The sequence below is a fragment of the Ovis canadensis genome, chromosome 19 (genome assembly GCF_042477335.2).
Source record: "Ovis canadensis isolate MfBH-ARS-UI-01 breed Bighorn chromosome 19, ARS-UI_OviCan_v2, whole genome shotgun sequence".
Lineage (NCBI taxonomy): Eukaryota > Metazoa > Chordata > Mammalia > Artiodactyla > Bovidae > Ovis > Ovis canadensis.
In genome coordinates, this window is record NC_091263.1 from 26,406,584 (window position 1) to 26,428,047 (window position 21,464).

At 45.6% G+C, this 21,464-nt stretch overlaps 1 protein-coding gene across 5 annotated transcripts in view; it reads left to right on the forward strand.

Annotated features, from left to right (window-relative positions):
- XYLB (xylulokinase) overlaps nt 1–13,215 on the forward strand; it is a 41,420-nt gene extending 28,205 nt beyond the window's left edge. For 2 of the 5 annotated variants that reach the window (XM_069561484.1, XM_069561483.1), the window contains 4 exons: nt 2,545–2,603; nt 4,775–4,862; nt 7,404–7,498; nt 12,769–13,215. In XM_069561484.1, the coding sequence (XP_069417585.1) occupies nt 2,545–2,603; nt 4,775–4,862; nt 7,404–7,498; nt 12,769–12,846 (320 nt within the window). In that variant the 3' untranslated portion in view covers nt 12,847–13,215. Of the gene's footprint in view, nt 1–1,444; nt 1,495–2,544; nt 2,604–2,707; nt 4,863–7,403; nt 7,499–12,768 lie in introns of all 5 variants that reach the window. The other 3 variants (XR_011250812.1, XR_011250810.1, XR_011250811.1) reach the window with 3 other exon arrangements.
- The last annotated feature ends 8,249 nt before the right edge of the window (nt 13,216–21,464 follow it).

Below are 21,464 nucleotides of genomic sequence, written 5' to 3' on the forward strand. Positions count from 1 at the left end.
AGTTCCTCTCAAAACAAGATCACATGAATGAACACGCTTGAACCTAAAAGGGCACAAGGGCGGCACGGACTGCAGGCATTATGTTGCCAGCTGAGCAGCTTGCAGGATCTTAGTTCCCGGACCAGGAATTGAACCCAGGCCCTGGCAGTGAAAGTGCTGGGTCCTAACCACTGGACCGCCAGGGAGGTCCCTCTCATTTCTTTATTGAATAGTCATAATCTCATTTTAATAACGTCTGAGAAGAATAAAAAGACGTCTGCAGTAAGACTGGTGATCATGATCATAGCAGGTGTCAGTATGTACCGAGCGTCTACTGTGTGCCCAGCCCGGTTCCTCAGCACTTTATCTTTATTAACAGCAATATCTCTGGGGTGGGTGTCACTCCTGCTTCCAAAAGTAGGAAACCAAGGCTCAAGGTGTTGTGTCCCTTGTTCCAGGCTGGCAGACCTTCTGAACCAAGCCAGCCTGGTTCTAGACTCTAGGTTCTTAACCACTGGGTTACATCTGCTTCCTTTAAGGAATGATCCCTGTCTTGGTATTTAGACACCAGGAGACATATGCGCCCAGCTGGGCGGGGCTAATGCCATGGTTCCTTTTCAGCTTATGTTTCCACGTACATTTCATTACATTTAGGTTGACTTATAAGAGCAACAAAGCCTTAGGGACTTCCCTGGCGGTCCAGTGGTTCAGACTGTGCTTCCAGTGTAGAGGGCACGAGGTTGAAACTTGGTTGCGGAGCTAGGGCCCCACATCTCTTGTGGTGCAGCCAAAAACTTTTTTTAAAAAGGCAGTCTTATAATAGCAAGTTTTGAAAATAAAGGAGAGAAAACCACCTATAATCCCATCTCCTCTCGCTAACCACTCGTGCCGTCTGGGAGCACTTTCTTTCAGTCCCCTTTATGAGCTTATTTTTATAAAGCCGGAGTCCTGTTCCCGTTTTACCTACAAAGAGTACATACAAACCCAAACTCTGTCAGAGCCTTCGTGGTGCTTTACATCACGCCCAGCTGACTCCTCTTGCAGTCGTGAATGGAGTATGGTTTGATTTTCCAACATGGAATCACACGGGAACATCTTCCCGTGCGTCCTGAATTGTTTTCTTAGCTGGCTGTCATCCCTTCCCCTCTTCCCAGCCCAGGCACTCTCTTCGTGGCCGAGGGTGAAGATGGGGGAGGCTGAAAGGGGCTTATAATATTTGTTTTCAAATACCTGCATAATAAATAAATGCCTTTTTATTGTAAAAGAGTCCTGTGACACAGGAGTATAGGGATGAAAGCACTATGCGATTACAGAGCGCTGTCTTCCCGCCCTGCCCCAGCTCCCACATCACTGCTTAGACGGCCCGTGGGGGAGGCGTGGGGATGCGGAGGACTAGCTCTGCCTTAGGGACACGTTTTTCCTATCAACACGGCCTACCTAATGCCTGGCGGGTTCTCTCTTCTAGCAGTTTATATGCCTCCGGAGGGTCACTACGCCACCTATCTTGTACTACAGGTATGGCAAGTCAGCATTTAAGGGCTCACCTCGTTCCAGAATTTAATTTATTTACACGTCTTTCCATTTACAACTTATTTGTGGGGGAGGAGGGCATGCCTCATGGCTTGTGGGATCTTAGTTCCTGACCAGGGATTGAACCCAGGCCCTTACCAGTAAAAGTGCCAAGTCCTGACCACTGATCCACTGGAGAATTCCCTGCGTTTACCACTTTCTGGTAGCATTAAATAAATATATATATATAATTTTGGTTCAGCGGTCTCTCACTGTTACAGTACAAGGCATGTTCTTTCTTAACCATCTCCATTGTAACCTGAAGTGGAACTATATGTCTTTTACTAGGTGGCAGTTTATTATTTTTCATTGTGGAAAATATCTTGCAGGCAGCAGAATATATGCTTCCTACAGCTAACTGTAAAAACAGATTAAAAAATCAAACACCTCTTCATTGAGCACTCTGGTTAAGAAATACAACACTGGGGCTTCCCTGGTGGCTCAGTGGTAAAGAATCCACCTGGCAATGCAGGAGACATGGGTTCGATTCCTGGTCAAGTCTGAGCCCGTGCACCGCAGCCACTGAGGCCTGCATGCCCTACAGCCCAGGCTCCACAACACATGAAGCCGCCACAGTGAGAAGCCCTCGCACCACAACTAGAGAAAAACCCGCACAGCAACAAAGACCTAGCACAGCCAAACATAAATAAACAAATAATTTTGAAAAGTTAAAAAAAAACCCCAAAACCTCTGTCCTTGTACTCTGAAACAAATGACATAAAAAAAAAAAAAGAAACGGAACATTGCCAGAACCTTAGAACCATCCTGTGTACCCTCTTTAGTTGCATCCCCAAGAGGTAGGTGAGGCAGTGGCCTCACAAGTCCACGTGGACAGAGCCAGCTTCAGATCTCCCCACAAGCCCCGTGTGACAAGCAAGAGGCACTGACCTGACGCTAGCCTCTTGTGGCAGAAGAACTCTGAGCAACAGCCTTTTCTGCCTTGGGGGAATTGTCACGGCCAGTTTTTTGTTTGTTTTTTTTTCTTTTTCCTTACAGTGCCCAAGACAAAGATTTTGGCCACTGGAGGAGCATCTCACAACAGAGACATCCTACAGGTAAGTGCTGGTAGCAAGCTCTGCGCTGGGGCCTCTTCCATGTCTGATACTTCTAAGAGCGAGAGACTCAGCAGTTAACGCTGCCTCTGTTGCCACTCCTGCAGAGATGGGGAGCTGTAAGCTCATTCTCTCCCAGGAAGCCAGCTCTTTACAGCTCACATGAAGAACAGGTTCAGTCTTACACTCAGTGAAATCCATTGCCCTGTCCAGCTCCACTCTCCGATCCCAGCATCAGCTTCTGGAGTCACACAGAAAGTGCCTGTCTTCCACGGCAGATCTTCTGACATCTAAGGCCAGTGTTCTTGTCTTCCTCAAGGTTTCCCCCTTCCAATTTAAACGTCTCTGATTCTCCCGGCCATTCCTCTGGTTATACAGCAGCCAGACTTTGTGTCACTGTCTTTTTCTGGTCCTTCATTGTGTTAGAAATGTACGACCCAAAGTGGAATCAACCTGCAGATATCTGACAACCAGGCTGTCACATCGTGGGGCTGCCAGTGTCTTCCTGGGACACTGAGCAGTTTTAGATACAGCCTGAGGCTGCCTTAGCTGTTTGAGTTAAGTGTATCAACTGTTGACGTGTAACATACTTGCCTTAGATAAGGTTCTCTAGAAGCAGAGCCTGAAATGGGAATTCTTCTAGAAGTGATTTGTTGGGAGAGTGCTCCCAGGAGAAGGGATGGAGGGGAGCAGGCAGGGCAGGGGAAGAAGGATAAGCAAGGATGTGGCTCTGGCTAGAGTCAACGTCAGCTCCATCCCAGGTGGAGATGAGGTACATGGACTATGCTGCAGACTTGGCTCCACCTTGGAGTAAGGGGGGCAGCTAGCTACCATGGGAAGAGGTGAGAATAACCTCCTGTGAGAGGGAGCCTCTGTTCAGCCAAGAGCAATTTTTAAAGATTTTATTTATTTTTTGACTGTGCCCTGCAGCATGTGGGATCTTTGTTCCCTGACCAGGGATTAAACCTGCACTCCCTGCATTGGAAGGCACAGACTCTTAGCCACTGGGCTGCCGGGGGAGCTCCAAGAGCAATTCTTTTCTTTTTTTTTTTTCACTTTTACTTGCATTTATTTTTTGCGGCATTTATTCCAGGGCCATAAGTTTTTGTTTCTTCCATTTCTTCTGGAATCTCTTTTTCTTTTGTGCAACCTCCTCTTCTGGTTTAGGAGCAATCTGTTCTTTTTCAGTAAGGATTGTCTCAATGTGGCAAGGAGAGCTCATGTACGGGTTGATCTGACTGTGAGATCTGTAAGTCCTGCGTCCCATCTTGGGGGCTTTGTTCACCTGGATATGTTCAATGACCAGAGAATCTGCACCTAAGTCCTTCTGTTCGGTCTCACTCTCTGCATTTTTAAGCATGTGCAGAACCAAGAGCAATTCTTTTGAAAGGCAGTCATGAACTGTTAGCCAATACTCAGGACATGTGGGTGAGGGCGCATACCAGCAAGGGGATCTGGGTGGGACATCAACAATTCTGTCATTTAGTTGCCAAGTCGTGTCCGACCCTTTTGTGACCCCATGGACTGTAGGCTGTCAGGCTCTTCTGTCCATAGAATTTCCTGTGGCAAGAATATTGGAGTGGGTTGCCATTTCCTTCTCCAGGAGATCTTCCTGACCCAGGGATCAAACCCGTGTCTCCCTCATTGCAGGTGGATTTTTTTTTTTTTTTTTGCTGCTGAGCCTCTAGGGAAGCACATCCCCAATCTCTCTCATCAACTAAGAACCTCGAGTCTTTTCCACGTGAGCTCCTCTTAGTACAGATCCTCTGTTCTAAACTAATGTAATTTATCTGGGGGACCTACATGGAAAGCTTTATGTTTATCCCTGTCAGACCTGCTCTTGTTAGTTCGGGTTTGTCTGAGCTTGTTAGTAATAGTCAGAGACCAAGCTGTCTCCACCTTGGCTGTTTGCTAAGCATTCAGTCTTTGTTAAAAAGGTTAAACAGTGCAGGGACAACCTGGGGATCTGTGGCCCTCCAATGGGGACTTCTCCCAGGTCACCCTGACCCTAGGATCACCAGGGTGGCATGGTCAAATGCACTTCTTTTAAGGCAGTAGAGGTGGAATCAAAGGGATCAGAAGACATGAGAAAGGAGAGCCTGGAGAATTCAAGTCTGTGTCCACATTCCCTCTGAGATACGGCTCACCACAGTAAGAACCTCTGTCCTTTCCAGGTGCTTGCAGATGTGTTTGGTGCCCCCGTGTACATCATAGACACTGCCAACTCAGCCTGTGTGGGCTCTGCTTACCGAGCTTTCCACGGTAGGTGGATGGATGGGGGCAGACACCTCTGGAAGTGGCTGGGGCACTGGCTGGGCTGAGGACAGTGGAAAGGGGAGATTGGGATGTTCCCAGTCTTTAGGAACATGGCAGGCTTCACTTTTCTCCCTTCCCAAACCCTCTATGCCTTTATTCTTTACTTAAACTGGAAAAGAGAGACACAGTCCTAACTAAATGAAGCCTGCTCAGACATTGGTTGAGGGCCCTCAGGCTGAGTCTGGACAGCAGGTAGGTAGGAGGGGTAGATAACATCCAGAGCTGTCTTTTCAAGGAGAGCGGGGAATGGACACAAGGGTGAATGCTTCAGAGCCGAGAAGTCCAGGACCCTGGACAGCTCCATGGGGGGGAGCGTGGCTCTGATGGAGGCATCCCAGAAACTAGAGGCATCGCAGAAACTAGGGGAGCAGCAAAGGCCCACACAGGGATGTTGTTTCACCCATGTGGTCCATTTGCCGTATCCTCTGCCTGCTCAGGTTGCCCACCCATGTACCTCAAGGGCTTCTGGCGGTTCCATTCTTCACACACTTATCCTTAACTTCTTAACACATTGTTTTTTTCTTTGAACATTGAGAATTAATCAGGGAGCGTAGCCTTCTCTTAATAAACTCTCATTCTTTCATTCCCTTCCCTCTCCCCTGTGTGCCTCATCCCACATGGTGCCAGCTCCATATAAAGATCAGTGGGCAATTTATTTCTAGACTCTTGTTTTTAATCAAACTTTACATCCTGTTGACTTTTTATCTACACTTATCTTTGACTTTGTCTTTCTTTTCTCTTTTTTTGGTGACTCCCTTCAGTTTCTTTTTCCTTCTTCATGTCTATGCTAGTTTTGTTAGAGTATACAGCCTGAATACATTTTTAGGAAAAAAATCAGTAGGTGATACTTTTCTAAGGGCTTACATGCCCACTCTCCCAAAGAATACTACCTTGGCTGGACAAAGGACTCTAAAATGTTTTTCTCAGAACTTTGAAAACTCCATTCCATAAGCTTCCAGCCTTCAGAATGGTTCACTTTATGCTCCTTCTGCCAAAACAGGAAGGGAACTTCTCTTTGGGGCCTCCACTGCTATTCTGCACTGTTTTCCTTTCTTATTTTTCTGTGCCACCTTTTTCTTTTCCTGCACTGCTTGGCTTGTGGGATCTTAGTTCCCTGACCAGGGACTGAACCAGGCCCTGGCAATGAGAGTGCTGAGTGCTAACCAGTGGACAGCCAGGGAATTCTCTTCTGTGCCTGTTTAGTTGCCAGAGGTTACCTATGGATACTGCCCTGTACTGCCATCTAAAACTAAACCCTGAGCTAAGTCCTGGAATACCAGTTTCCACTTTATGTCCACATCCATTCTCTCCAGCTATGTCTAGGGACAAAAACCAGTCACACAAAGCCAGGCTGTGAGTGGAGGGAGACCAGAGTCTTTGGAGAAGTCTCTCTGGGGGCCACCCCACCATCCACTGGCCCCTCATCCCCACAGCTCTGGACTGGGATTTTTCAGCATTCCGCGAGAGAACCAGGCCTCGCATCTTTAGTGGGCCCTCCTTCCCTCTTGGTGGTCTTGAGTTTCCCTTCCGTCTGACACTGCTCCTTAATTTGCTTGGAAATTCCTCGTTGTGCCTTGCCCACCTACGGCCGCCTTCCCTCTTTCCAGGCCCATCTCTCCTTTGCCTGGTGAGCATTTACTGAGTGCCTCCTGTATGCAGGCAGTGTGCTAGACCCCAGGGCTCCAGCGAAGACCGAGTCCTGGCCTCCCAGAGCTTCCATCTCAGGAAGGGAGAGACCTCAAATCTGTGGCGGCAGTGTGGCACGCCCTGAGGAAAGCGGAAGGTGCTCAGAGGTGGCAGGGATGTTCTTAGAGGCCGCTTCTTTGGAAAGAGAGGAGGGATCATTCCGCACAGTGGAAAGGCTCTCGGCAGAAGGAATTGTGAAGCGGGGGGTGACTGCAATGCAGTGAGAGGTGGGGAGGGTGGAGTCACGTGAGGGAGGGGGGCAGGCAGACCCTCCCGTCTGTTAGAGGTTAGCTGCCTCCTACCACGCACTTCAGACAAACTAGGCCCTGCTGAGAAGGAGGGCTGCTTGGGAAACTTTTCTTCTCTTTCTCCCCCTTTTTAAGATGGTTTCATGGAGGTACAATTTATATAATATAAAAAAAAAATCACCCATACTTGACTATACAATTCAGTGTTTTTCAGTAACTTTACTAAGTTGTGGGACTTCTCTGGTGGTCCAGTGTTAAGAATCCACCATCCAATGCAGGGGACATGGATTTGATCCCTGATAGGGAAACTAAAATCCCTCAGGCCTCCGAGCAACTGAGCCTGCACTCTGCAACAAGAGAGGCCCGTGTGCTGCAACAAAGACTCGGCACAGCCAAAATAAAGGGAAAACAAAACAAAATACTTTATTAAGTTGTACAACTGTCACCATAATCCAGTTTTAGAACATATTCTCACTCCAGAGATAAAGTGCTATTTCCGGGTAACGCCTTCATTTGCAATATGCACTGATGCAAAATGAGCTGTCCCTTCTAGGCCTTGCAGCTGGAACAGACATGCCCTTCGCAGAGATTGTGAAGTTAGCCCCAGATCCCAGATTAGTTGCAACCCCAACCCCAGGAGCGTCTCAGGTAAGAGACCATCCAAATGTATTTGTGGCCCTTGCATTGTGAAAAACCATCTAGGTTCTTATTTCCAAAAGGTAAGTATTTTCTTTGTCACCTACATTACAGTTGATGTGCTCAACTGAAGAGGAAATCTACTTTTTTTTTTTTTCTAATTGTCAAAAAAATAAAGCAAAGGAAGCAGATTGTCTCTGAGATTCAGAGATTCCTCTAATCTTGTAGCCCCAGGGATCAGATGGCTCACTGGGCGCATCTTCCTTGCTCTGATGCCTTGGAGTGGGTACTTGCTTCTAATTCACAAAGTTACAGAAGCCACTGAAAGATTCTGTCACTTAAGCATAAGACATGCTGGGTTTCTACCGCTTAGATCTGAAGTCTGGATCCAAGACAACTGTGTGGTTCCTCAGTCGGGGAACACAGACCCCACATGCTACAAGTTGCTACCCTGGAAAGCAGACCCTGAGTTGTTGATGAGGATGCAGGAGATTTATGGGCTTCCCTGCTGGCTCAGACGGTAAACAATCTGCCTGTAATGCAGGAGACCTGGGTTCGATCCCTGGGTAGGGAAGATCCCCTGAAGAAGGGAATGGCTACCCACTCCAGTATTCTTGCCCTGGAGAATTCCATGAACAGAGGAGCCTGGTGGGCTACAGATGGGGTCTCGAAGAGTTGGACACGACTGAGCAACTAACGCTTTCACATGTAGGAGATTTATGAGGGGGCACTCTTGGAATCTGCTTGTGTGAAAGGGCAAAGAGGCAGGGCTGGGCCGAGGTGGGAGAGGAGCTGCTGCAGGGCCACCTCAGAGGAGTCCTCGGCCCATCCTACAGGAAGTTCTGAAGCTGGGATGACTCTTTCGAGTTTTATGCAGTTGTAGCCAGGGGCAGTCTAGACAGTTTGCACCACCTTTCCAGTTTGCAGAAGGTTCTTGCAGCCCCAGAGCAGGGGCGACTCAAACAGAGGGCTTTATTACTCACAGTACCGCAGGCGCTATAGGCTCCATGTCTGTATCAGTGCTCCTTGGCCTTGAAGAGCCATGGGGCAGTGTGGAGTGGACCCACGTGGATAGTGTGCTCTCACTGTGTCTGTGACGCAACTGGGGGGCCCCAAGCTTAGGAATCCCCCAGCATCATAAAGGAGCTGCCGACAAACCGGTCCAGCCTTGGCCCTCAAAGGAGTCATTGTCTTTCTGATCCTGATCAGCACACCAATTTCCCCTCTCTCCATCTTCCAAGGCTGTTTGCTATACAAACACCCTTGAAGAGATAGTCAGGAACAAAAGCTGTCACAAGATGTGTGGAAACACCTGGAGAACTGTCTGCCCGCCTGTCTTGGGAGCAGAAGCTCCTGCTTTCCAGGTGTCTAGATAACCCGCCCACATGGGTCTGCCCAGGCTTCCATTACTTTCTGTTGTGTGTGTGTCCTGTTTAAAAGGCAGCTCAATGCAGTTGAGCCTGCCTTGAGATAAAGGGCCTTTGAGTTCTGATTCTTATCATGCCTCTCCCTCCCCGTGCGACCTTCACATGACCTTGACCTGCCTCCTCATCTGCAAACTTGTGTTTCTGCATCTGGGAACTGGGGACATCTGTCCAGCCTGCTTTTAACCTACTCATTGTGAGGCTTAAAAAGAATCCTTGTCTAGCACGGGTTTATGATACAACAGGAGGTCAGATGGTGTTGCTAGGATTGGTTCAGCAGTTCAGCAGTGTCAGGGCTCTGGGTCAGGTTCCTTAATGTTCTCTAGATCAGCAGTGGACAAAGGGAACATCATGAGAGCCACGTATGTCATTTAAATTATCCGGTAGTCTCATTAAAAAAAAAAAAGTGACTAACTTTAATATATTTAATTCAAAATGTCCAAAATACTGTCATTTCAACATGTAATTGATAAGAAAAGTTGCTCGTGTGCTGTTTTACTCTGTGTGTGTGTGTGTGTGTGTGTGTGTGTGGATGAGCTTTGAAATCTGGTATGTATTTTCTTCTAGTGGCAGCAGTCACATTTCGAGTGCCCAGGACCGCATATAGCTTGTGGCTGCCCTATCGGATGGTGCTGTGCTAGGTATACTCCACACGACCACAGGATGTTTGCAGTTGCTTCTAACATCCTGTCCATCCACAGCTGTATTCACAGGCAGGAATCAGAGCATGCCTTTGGGCAGAGAGGGTCTCCTCACACACTCTTGCTAATCAGGGAGAAACATACTACTCTGTTCCCCACAACTCCCCCAACGGATGACACTTGGTTATACAGTCAGCCTGGGGTAGAGTCTGGCTGCTCTTTTATCCTCTCTAGAAGGAGGCCAGCAAGGAAGAAGGTAGTTGGGGAAAGCTTTAGGGTAACAAACAGCTGCGACTGCCTCATGACAGGTGGCGAATACTCCATGTGTGTCCTGCCACTTTCCCTGGCTTGTTTATGACCAGTCACTAATAGCTCATGGAAGTCTTTACCGTTAAACCCAAGTGCAACCTCAGAATCCTTCTCAGCACTAGGTGGCAAGCAGTGACAGCCTGTGATTGTTGGCACAAGTGACTTATTTGAGGACTGGATTGTAAACAACCTTGAGAGCCAGGCAGCATCCTCTGTTTGCCTTCTATGGCGCACCTGTGTGCTCAAGTGGAAACTCAAGACAGGAACAGTATTTTCCTTGTAGGCTCAGCTGAATGTTCCAATTTCCTCCTTGGAGAGGAGATCAAAGGCTCCCTTAGTTCCCCAATGAGTTCATGGGCAGAGGCCCTGTTGCATAATCAGTTGCTAAAGTCCTTGACTTAGGGGCCAGTTAAGCCAAATTGAGATTGGCATGACCTCCTAGTGGTATATGTGAGTCCCATGGAAATATGGATCCGTGGTCTTCAGTGTTGCTGGTCTGTGATGTCTTATCTGTAACACTCACTGACCTGAACTGCCGGGCTTACGCTTGTGCAAGCTACAGGCGAAAAGAGCTTTAAACAAAAGGAATGAAGAGGAAGAATGTGGGCTTGTGTTTCTTTCTGGCCCTTTTTCCCTTGTTGGTTTTTTGGTTTGGGTTTTATTTTATTATACAGCACACTATATACATAATTTTGTAGTCCATTTTAGGTTTTTTTCTTTGAGCTCCTTTAGCCACAGACTTTATTGTTTGAATATCTGCAACTATTACTCTATTGACAGATTTTAATTTTACAGATCTCTACATTCCATATCGCAAGTTCTCTTCACTTTCCATTTTATGCCTCAAAGAGATATTCCCCCAAATCACAGTTTGCCTGATTGTGTTAAAGCATTCTTTCAGATGTATCCACTTTTAAAATTCTATATTACAACCAAGTATTTATATTCTTAAAAATGTGCCTAGATGTTATTTTTCATGACTACATAATATTCTAACTGGCTGATGAACCACATTTCTCAAGCATTTTCCATATCTTAAGAGCAGTTGCTTCTAGTTTTTTGATTATAATTAACCCTATGTGGGTAAAGGATTAACAAAACCTTTCCCTGTTCTGCATGATAATTTGACTTTTGGTTAATGTTCTAGCTCTGCTTCCTTTGAGACTTAATAAAAATGGAATGTCAACAGTGTTACTAGGCAACATTCAGTTCAGTTCAGTTCAGTCACTCAGTCATGTCCGATTCTTTGTGACCCCATGAATCGCAGCACGCCAGGCCTCCCTGTCCATCATCAACTCCCAGAGTTCACTCAGACTCACGTGCGTTGAGTCAGTGATGCCATCCAGCCATCTCATCCTCTGTCATCCCCTTCTCCTTCTGCCCTCAATCCCTCCCAGCATCAGAGTGTTTTCCAGTGAGTCAACTCTTCGCATGAGGTGCCTGAAGTACTGGAGTTTCAGCTTTAGCATCATTCCTTCCAAAGAAATCCCAGGGCTGATCTCCTTCAGAATGGACTGGTTGGATCTCTTTGCAGGGGACTCAAGGGACTCTCAAGAGTCTTCTCCAACACCACAGTTCAAAAGCATCAGTTCTTAAGGTGCTCAGCTTTCTTCACAGTCCAACTCTCACATCCATGCATGACTGCTGGAAAAACCATAGCCTTGACTAGACAGACCTTTGTTGGCAAAGTAATGTCTCTGCTTTTGAATATGCTATCTAGCTTGGTCATAACTTTCCTTCCAAGGAATAAACGTCTTTTAATTTCATGGCTGCAATCACCATCTGCAGTGATTTTGGAGCCCCCCCAAAATAAAGTCTGACACTGTTTCCCCATCTATTTCCCATGAAGTGATGGGACCGGATGCTATGGTCTTTGTTTTCTGAATGTTGAGCTTTAAGCCAACTTTTTCACTCTTTCACTTTCATCAAGAGGCAACATTGCTTACGGCCATATGGCCTTGAATGAGGAAACTACATCATAGGTGGGAAAACACAGATGCCTAAGGGTAAGTCAGACTTAGGACTCCCTGAGTGCTGTGACCTCTTACAGGCACGTCTCTTGCCCACGGAGGTGTTGGGAGAAATACTTCTGTGGGAAGTGAGGCTACTGCACCTGTAAGATGTGGATTTCATCTCCTTGCGTCTGAGCTGTGACCTGGGGGGTAGGGAGGGAAGGAGGCAGGGAGGCAAAGAGACCCTTCCCTGGACACCTGTACAAACTGTTCATGGGCCCCTTCAGCCACTGTGCCAGCGCTCATGTTTCCCCAGTATATTCTGTTGAGGGTCAGGGTGTAACCCACGGTAGTCTTATGAGTCTGAATGTTTAGTGGTGTCTGAGAAGACCCTTGGTGTACCTAGCACCCTACATTTAGGATTATTTCTTTAGGGGAGCTTTGTGGAGTGGAATAACCAGGTTGAAAGCTATGGGCTTTTTTGAGCCCCTTTATCCAAATGTAAAGTTGAGATGGGGGAGGGAGGTGGGAGGGGGGTTCATGTTTGGGAACACATGTAAGAATTAAAGATTTTAAAATTAAAAAACTAAAAAAAAAAATTAAAAAAAAAAAAAGTTGAGGTGATTTCCAAAAGTGTTGCACCACCAACTTCTACCAGCTATACAAAGAGATAGTCATTTCCAGGCACCTTCCTCAGAATTTTTTAATGTTTTGTAGATTTAAAAACAAAAATTGGTTTCTTGTCTTAGTTCCCGTTTTTCAAAGATCTTAAACTAGAGGTTGGGGAATGACTACCATTTCCTCTTTCGTGAACTGACACTTCTCTTTTGTCTGCCCAGCAAAAGAATTAAATTGCAAGTGAGCGGGATGAAAAAGTTTTTAAACTGTTAATTTGCAAAGAGGTGTAAGAGGCACCTTCCCTTCCCCATCCTAAACTGCTCTTTCCACCTCTCCAGGTCTATGAGGCCCTCCTCCAGCGGTATGCCATGCTTGAGCAGAGAATCCTGAGCCAGACCCGGGGGCCTCCAGAGTGAATTCTGCAGGCCCAGGCCCCCGACCCCACTTGGAGATGTGGCCTTGGACAGCTGGGATCCTCTTCCCTATTCTGGGCAGCTCTGCCTTCCCCACTTCCCCACCTGATTCCTTGCGGTGCTCCAGCCCTGCCCAGGACCACCTTAAAGCCCATCTTAGCACATCCGCCTGAACCCAGATGGGCTGCTTGTGTCCCCTTGCCATTGTGCCCAGGGCAGGAAAGCATCTCTCTTTTCCTATCTTTATCCCAGGAAGCAAGATAACACTGAGCTTGGGATATATCCAAGAAAAATTGTGACTTTTCCCCTTTCAGGACCTAAATCAACAGATTGGGAAAGACAAAGTGAAATAAATAGATTCTTTCCTCTTTACTCACCAGTTTTCAGGATGATAAGTTGATCCCTAAGCATCCTCTGAAAGCAATTAGGTTTTTAGTATCAGTATGATACGTTTAACATACTTTGTATGTCTTAATCCATTGCAGTGATTCTTCTTTTTGTCTTCTTTCTGATAGCCATTCCCTCCAACTTTTTTCCTGCTTTCCTTGTGTGTGTGCGCACGCTCAGTCATGTTCAACTCTGGATGCCATGGACTGTAGCCACCTGGCTCCTCTGTCCATGGGATTTCCCAGGCAAGAATGCTGGAGTGGGTTACCATTTTCTTCTCCACCTGCTTTCCTTATTTATCATTCTTTCTTTCTTCTTTACTGAGCCTTCTGCCCTGTCTACCCTTTAATTATTGCTGGGCCCCAAATCTCTGTTCTCATTCCTCCTTCCCTCCGATTCTGTCCCCTCTTGTTGGATGATTTCATCTAGCCTTGGACTTCAACTGCCCCTTAAATACTAGTTATACCCAGCTCTGTGTTTCCAGCCACAACTCTCTTTGGAGTTGGTCAGCATTCTCACAGGGGTACTTCAGACGCAACTTATCTTCCCATGCCCTTCCCCAAACCTCCTTGTCCAGAGATTGTGTTTCAATGAATTGGTACCACCATCTATCCATTCATTCATTCAGGAACCCAAACTCAGAACTCAGATATCTGCTTTCCCACCTCAGATCAGTCACCAAGTAACTTAGGTTAGTCCTTCAGTAATCCCTTAACAGTAGTTCCTTTCTCTCCATCCCTCCCTGTTTTACTTTAGACCCTTTTATTCCTTGCTGAAATTATTGCAAAAGCCTCCGTAGAAGGTCCTCTGTGACCTGCCTCCTGCAAAATCCTCCAGATTTTCCTGTTGCTACAGGCTTGCACCTAAGTTGGACTTGCGTTAAACCAAACTACTTGTGGTCTCATCCAGAGGACACAAATGCTGCAACAGGTTTGAGACCTAGAGGATCAGAGCAAAGACTAGTGGGAAGTCAAGGGAAGGAGTTTAGAGGTTTAAGTAGGAGAAGAGATATCACATCTGAAAAAGATGAAGTCATCTTGAAAGGGAGTGATACCCTTCTAAGCTTGATGGATGAAGGCGAAAAATGGAAGCAAGAAGCTAAAGATCACAGCCCATCAACAGCAGGTCAAAGATTCAGAAGAACTCTCCCCTCACCTCACCACCACTTGGACATTACTTATTAAAGAAATTCCATTACCAACCAACAAACAAGGAGTCTCCTACCAAAAAACAGAGGAAGTCGCTCAATCCACTCGTCATTTTACCCCTGCCCCCATAGAGTTGCCCATTATTACAGGGATATCAACATAAACAGAAAAAGCTGATTATACAAATATAAGAGGAAAAGTGAGAATCATAACTTTTAAAGCTAATGAAATACTGCACGTAAAAAGCAACAAAAGGTAAATTATAACAACCCTCTAACATGAACGTCAAAAAATAAGAAACAATTGTGGCTATGGGAGAATACCACAGATCAGAAATCTAGAAACTCAGAATAAAAATGAAAATGTGAACAACAGATAACGTGAAAAGAGGATGGCCCAAACTTGGGAAAGAATTTGAACAGAAAGATAAAGTCACCCTAGATGATGAAGACTAAATTACAGCATATCCAAATGAAAATAGGAGTGACTGCAAGTGCTATAAATCTTATAGAAGATAAGAAAGAAAGAAGCCACGACAGCAAAAACAGTGTGAAGAGCTGGAAAGGCCCTGAAGGAAAATGACAAAGAAGATAGGCAAGGAAAAATAACACAGGCAAAATTGGAGTCTTGAAGCCAAAAGATAAAACAATGAAACAGGGTTAATATTTAAAACTATCCAAAGAGGAAGTCCTGGAAACAGAAGATCTGAATTCGTGTCTTGAATAGGCCTGTCTTGTTACTTGGAAAATTGACTCAGAATGATCAGCTGAGATACTTCCTAGCAAACTATTATCCTTTGAAGGTGAGGGGGATTTTCTATAGGCCAAAAGGCCAGAAAAGTCTCCAAAAAGATCAGGTTGGCATCAAAAAGTGAGGTAGCAGTGGAGGAACATGTTCAAGAAACTCAGAGAAAAAATATGAATGGAGTGTTTTCTGTCTAGCTAAACTGCCCTTTCAGAGAAGGCAATGGCACCCCACTCCAGTACTCTTGCCTGGAAAATCCCATGGACGGAGGAGCCTGGTGGGCTGCAATCCATGTGGTCACTAAGAGTCAGGCACGACTGAGCGACTTCACTTTCACTTTTCACTTTCCTGCATTGGAGAAGGAAATGGCAACCTGCTCCAGTGTTCTTGCCTGGAGAATCCCAGGAATGGGGGCGCCTGGTGGGCTGCCATCTATGGGGTCGCACAGAGTCGAGCACGACTGAAGCAACTTAGCAGCAGCAGCAAACTGCCCTTTAAGTATCAAGGATGTGTTTTTAAAAGTTTTAATCATGCAAGAGCTCAGGAAATATTGTACACATAACTCCTCAGTATTCTAAAACAAGCCTCATCCAATTAGGAGATCATTGGGGAAACTTCAGCAAAAGGATTGCTAGTGAGCAACGAATCGATTTAGATCTAAGACTAAAGTGAAAGTGGGGATTGGGGTGGGAGAAGAGTATCAAATGGTACATGTTTTGACAAGGTAGAAGTAACAACTAAATTAAAAAAAAAAAAGACAGTATAAAGAGCTGTCATTGGGAATTCCCTGGTGGTCAAGTGGCTAAGACTCTGTTCTTCCAATGCAGAAGGCCTGGGTTTGATCCCTTGTCAGGGAACTAAATCCCACTAAGACCTGGTGTAGCCAAATAAGTAAATAAATAGATAAATTAAAAAAATAAATTATATATATATATTTATAACCTCAAAGAGCTCTGTTGCAAAGGTGAAATGTGCAAGTCAAAGTACTCCAAGGCAAAGGGAAAACATAAAGCAAAATTTCAGAGTGTCCAAAAAAGTGGTTGAGGGAATTTCCTGATGGTCCAGGGGTTAGGACTCGGGCATTCTCACTGTCTCTGTTCGATCCCTGGTAGGGGAAATGAGATCTTGCAAGTTGCACAGTGGGGCAAAAATAAAAATGTTGAAGACCTGGGTGTAAAATACTTATCAAACTTACAGAAATGTGTTAAGAAAAATTAATGGAGAGAAAGAAGATTGATAATGAAATTTATAGGATATAATTAAAACAGTGATAGGTGAAGGATAGCTTTATAATACTGGAACACTGATAAAAATAAAACAGTAAGAGTTAAATGAATTAAAAATACAGGGAAAAAATGTCAACTCTACCCAATAAAAAAAAGACAAAGTTTCTTTTTTGTTTGTTTGTTTTTTAATTGAAGGATAAATGTTTTACAGAATTGTGTTGGTTTCTGCCAAACATCAACATGAATCAGCAATATACATATGTCCCCTGACATTGTATTTCTTTTATCTCCCAAAAGTCCATTTCTGAAGTGTTTCATTCTCTCTTCATGATGTTCCTGTTTCCAAATGTCTTTCAGCATGTTTATAATAGCCTTTTAAAACTTCCTTGACTGTTAGTAACATCATCTATGCCATTTCTGTCCATTTCTAATGGCTGATTTTTCTCCTGATGGGTTACATTTTCCTGCTTCTTCTCACATTTAGTAATTTTAAAAATTAAATGTTGGGCATTGTAAATTCTTTCATGGTACAATGCCAGATTTGTTGAATTCTTTTAAAAAGGGGTTGACCTGTTGTCTGGTGAAAGTGAAGTTGCTCAGTCATGTCCGACTCTTTGCGACCCCATGGACTGCAGCCTCCCAGGCTCCTCCATCCATGGGATTTTCCAGGCAAGAGTACTGGAGTGGGGTGCCATTGCCTTCTCCAGGGGATCTTCCCGACTCAGGGATTGAACCTGGGTCTCCTGCATTGCAGGTGGACACTTTACCCTCTAAGCCACTAGGGACCAGCTTGATCACGGCAAGGCTCGGTAGTGTGGATTTACAGTGGCCTTGACTCTAGGGCTGGTTCAGCTCCACTGCCCTTGGAGCGACTCTCTTCTGAGTCTTTACTCTCGGTGTCCTGGGTGTTGAGTAAGGACTTGTCCACTTTAACCAGTTAGAAATAAAAAGTGTTCTGTGCCAGTCTTGGAGCTATTCAGCTTGCTTGCTTTCTTCCCTCATGGAGTTTGAGTCTAAGGATGTGAAACCTTGAATTCAGCAAAAGCCCCAGGAGACTTGTCTGCAGACCTCCAGCTTTCTCAATGCAGGGCTCTCCTCTCTCTACTCTGCTCCTTCAGTTTCCTCATCTCCAACCTGTCTCTCCGATCCCGACTCTACAAGGTGGCCAAGTTCTGCTTGTTAATGCACTTCCTGTACTGTGGACTGGAATGTGTCTCCAGGCAGAAGGCAGGGGCAATCATAAGCCTCACTTCAACTATTTCTCTTTTCACAGAGATTTCAGTATGGTACAAAATCCAAAGATAGTTGACTCCTATCTTTTGTCCAGTTTTCTTATCATGGCTCCGAAGGGCAAGTAACTGGAAGTAAAACATCTTATCCAGCACTTCCAGAGGTTTCTCCACCTTGTAGGAGCCTGACCTAAAAAGGAGGCTTGGCCTCTCAGTTTTAAGAGTTCACAAGGACAGACTATTCTAGTTTTTTCTGTTCTTACTAGAGGCTCTTTGATTCACTCACTATTGAATTGAAGGAAAAAACCCCTTCTAGTTTCACCTACTGTTCTTAAGTTACTGAGTCAGTGCTTTCCAGTGAATATCTCTTAGCTATTTTGGGATTCTGCATTTCCCAGGTACGTTTTCTACCTCATTCCTCAGCTTCCCCTTGCACAGAGACTAGCCCATGAAGCTTTTATTGCTGTTGGTACTTAACTTGATTTGTTTGTATTTTGGTGTTTTGGGGGAAACCTTGTCACCTGGTTTTATTGTAAATGTACATGGATTTTCTGTTCTTTTTTTTCTTCTTCCATCTAGTTGCTCTGTGAGAATTTTGGAAGATTCCAAAGGTATGCAGCCACCAACCTAGCCCCCATCTTCTCAGAATCTGGTAGAAGTTTTAAGAGCTTAAATGTAATTTATCAGTCTCTCTCTCTGCAATAGTAGAAGGATGTATCAAAATGTAGCCTCCATTAGCCAGTGTCACTAAGCTACTATAATAAGTATAGCTTGCTTCTTGACCCCCAGCAGACTTACAGTATGAGTGAGAAATAAACTTTGTTGTTTTGAGCCACTGGGGTTTGGGGATTTTCCATTAGCATAGTCTAGTCTAATCTGTTATAAGAGCTATGGAAAGTTACCTTTTTACCTAATTACCATCCAAGCCAATTAATTTAGTTGACCTCAAGGTAGTCACCACTAAGTTAAGACAGGGTGGGAAGAAGAACTGTGGGGACAAGAAAGAAAAGAAAACAGTTTTGAAATGTCTGGGAAATAACTTTTGAAGTTGATGGCACATGGGACAGAGTGGAAGTAAATAGATACGTTTGGGGAAAATTGTATTGCCAAAAAAAACCCCATGCACCCATCCAATTAATGTTACCCCCTGAAATTGTTTAATGTACTGGTAATTTAATGTACCTGAATTACCCACTAATATATACTCATGTATGTTTCCCATAGTTCTCATAATTATCCCCTATGGTATATCTCTATAATCAGGGCCTTTCATGAGCTGAAACAGGCTGGGGCTACTTCTGTGTGTTTAAGTAGAGGTCTCTAAATAAAATTACAAAAATTGTGCTTCCTTTAAGAGTTTATCTTGCCAATTAAATGCGATTAAGTTTCACAATAGAATTTGTTATAACTATACAGATACCAAGTAGTATAACGCCATAGTTTTCTGTCTTCTCTTATTAACTGGATATGGAAGGATTCCATGCTCAGCTGTTTCTTCCTGATCCCTTGGTTTCCCACCTTGATCACTGAGGAAGGAAGAAAACGGGAAGAGGTTCGAACACACAGAATTCCTGAATGGCAGAATTCCCTGCCATAAATTTTAGAGTGGACATTGGTTGGGTTTTTGCCTTTCAACTTCCCATCATCTCATGCCTGATATTTGAGATACCCAGGATCACCTTCCCTAACAGCCTGTGGGCACGTGAGCAAATGGTGGTCGAGACAGGCTAATCCTATGAGCCTAACAACATGGATTTCAGCTCTGCAAGAGAATCATGGGAAGAGGATTCCAGCCTTGCCAGTGGGGAGTTTGGGGTGGGGGTGGGGGTCTAGGGCAGAAACCACCTTAATGTGTCTTGGGAACAGAAAGTAGGTCAGTGTGTCTGGCTGATGATGGTGAGATGGAGGAAATAGGGCTGTTCATATACCAGTTAGCCATCATAACAGGAAGCCATGGGAGGATTTGAAGCAAGGGAGAAATGTGAAGTGAGTCCCATTTTGAAAAGATCATTTCAGTTGCTATCCAGAACATACAGCAGGCAAGGATGAAAGCAGGTGACAAGACGTGATTTTAGTTCACTGCTGGTGCAGTGGTCCACACGTGAGACAGTGGGTGGTGATAGTGTATTTGGAAGAGAAGTGGACTGATGGCGGATGTGTTTCTGAAACTAGATTGCTGATGGACTGATTATGGGAGGAATCAAGAATTACATAAACTTTCAACTTGAACTATTAGCTGGTTATGCCATTGACTCAGACAGGCACAACCGGAGGAGTAGATTTGTTGGGGAATGAGGAACTCTGCTTTAGTTAGGCAAGTTCTAGATACCTGATAGGCTGCCCAGTAGGGATGTCAGGTAAGCATTTGGCTATATGAATTTGAAGTTCCCAGAGATGCCAGGGTGGAAGACACAGATGTGTTGGCTGTTTGAACCACCCTGAGCCTTTATTTTGATACCCTACCTGCTGCGGAGTAGCAGAGAAGCAGCCAGGCTAATTGTTGGCACACAGATTATGGCTGCTACCTTCCAGCAGGAAGGAGGCAGTGATTTATCTTCCCTTCCAAGGAATGGCAGTTGCTTTTCTTGTCATGTGTCCAGCAGTATAGCATCCTATAATCTGCAAGTGACTCCCAAGTGTGGTCCCTGAGGTGTTCCTAGTGCTGTGGAAACGAGGGGTGGTGGGCCCTCATTTCAACTTCATTGATACTTTATACAAAGTGGACTTTTATATAAGATCTTGTTTGAATAGGTTTCTGCTATTTAAAAAATGTAGAGCATGGAAGGAATCTAGCCTACTCACATTTCCCCCTTTATTTATTTAGCCTCCTTGCTTTCTGTAAAAGGAAACTGAGGCTCAGAGAAGTGAAACAGCTCAGACTTCCAGGCTCCACCTCGAGCCTGGCTCCTCTTGTCCTGCTCCAAGAAAGGTGGCAAATCAGGAGCAGCCAGAGGACCATTTCTGTACCGAAGGATTCCGCCCTTCATCCCTGAGATGTGAGCGTGCTTTCCCTCTTTAGCTGGGAGCTTCGTCTGCTGCTGCTGCTGCTGCTAAGTTGCTTCAGTCGTTTCCTTCTCTGCGACACTATGGACAGCAGCCCACCAGGCTCCTCTGTCCATGGGATTCTCTAGGCAAGAATACTGTAGTGGGTTGCCATTTGCTTCTCCATCATGACCCTTCCAAGCCCTGATTGTGGTAAGGATGGTGGAAACCGACACAGAAGACAAGGCGCTCTCAAGCAGCCGTTTGGGGAGTGAAGAGGGTAGTAGAGACACTCGCTGGACAAGCTCAACTACGGGAACAACTGAGACCAGTTTTAAAGGCGCAGGTTAAAGCGGGGGTGGGGTGGGGTTAAGGGTAGAGAGGCAAGTTGCTGGAGGCCCTGTTCCATCATCTGCGGCTTTGCGGGGGCGGGGCTCCGACTCTCCCTCCCTGGGATGTGTCCAATTTCAAGATCCCCAGCTGTGCCTTTGTGTGTGTTTGGGGTTGGGTTGCAGACATTAAGAGACCACTTGTCATTTTAGGGAAATCAGCCTTTTTTTTTCTGCAGATTAGTTCGCCTATCAATTCAGACACGTCTCCTGTGGTTCACTGTGCCCTCCATCTCAGGTAGGGAGACGGAGGCGCAGAGGGGAATCCACGCCAGAGTCCTGGGCGACCCAGCCTCTCCGTGGTCGCAAAGCAGCATGCGTTCGGGAGCGTGGGCTCGAGTGCAAAGCAAGAATCACGGTGCCGTGGCCACGAGGTCCAGGGGTCCTGGGGCTAAGTGGTCCAGGACCCAATCTTGCCAGCTCGCCCGGCCTCGCCCTCGGGTCGTGCATTTTGCACACGCCTTCCGGACCACGCCGGCTGGGGGGCGGGGCCTTCGTTTGTTGTTTCTCTGCGGC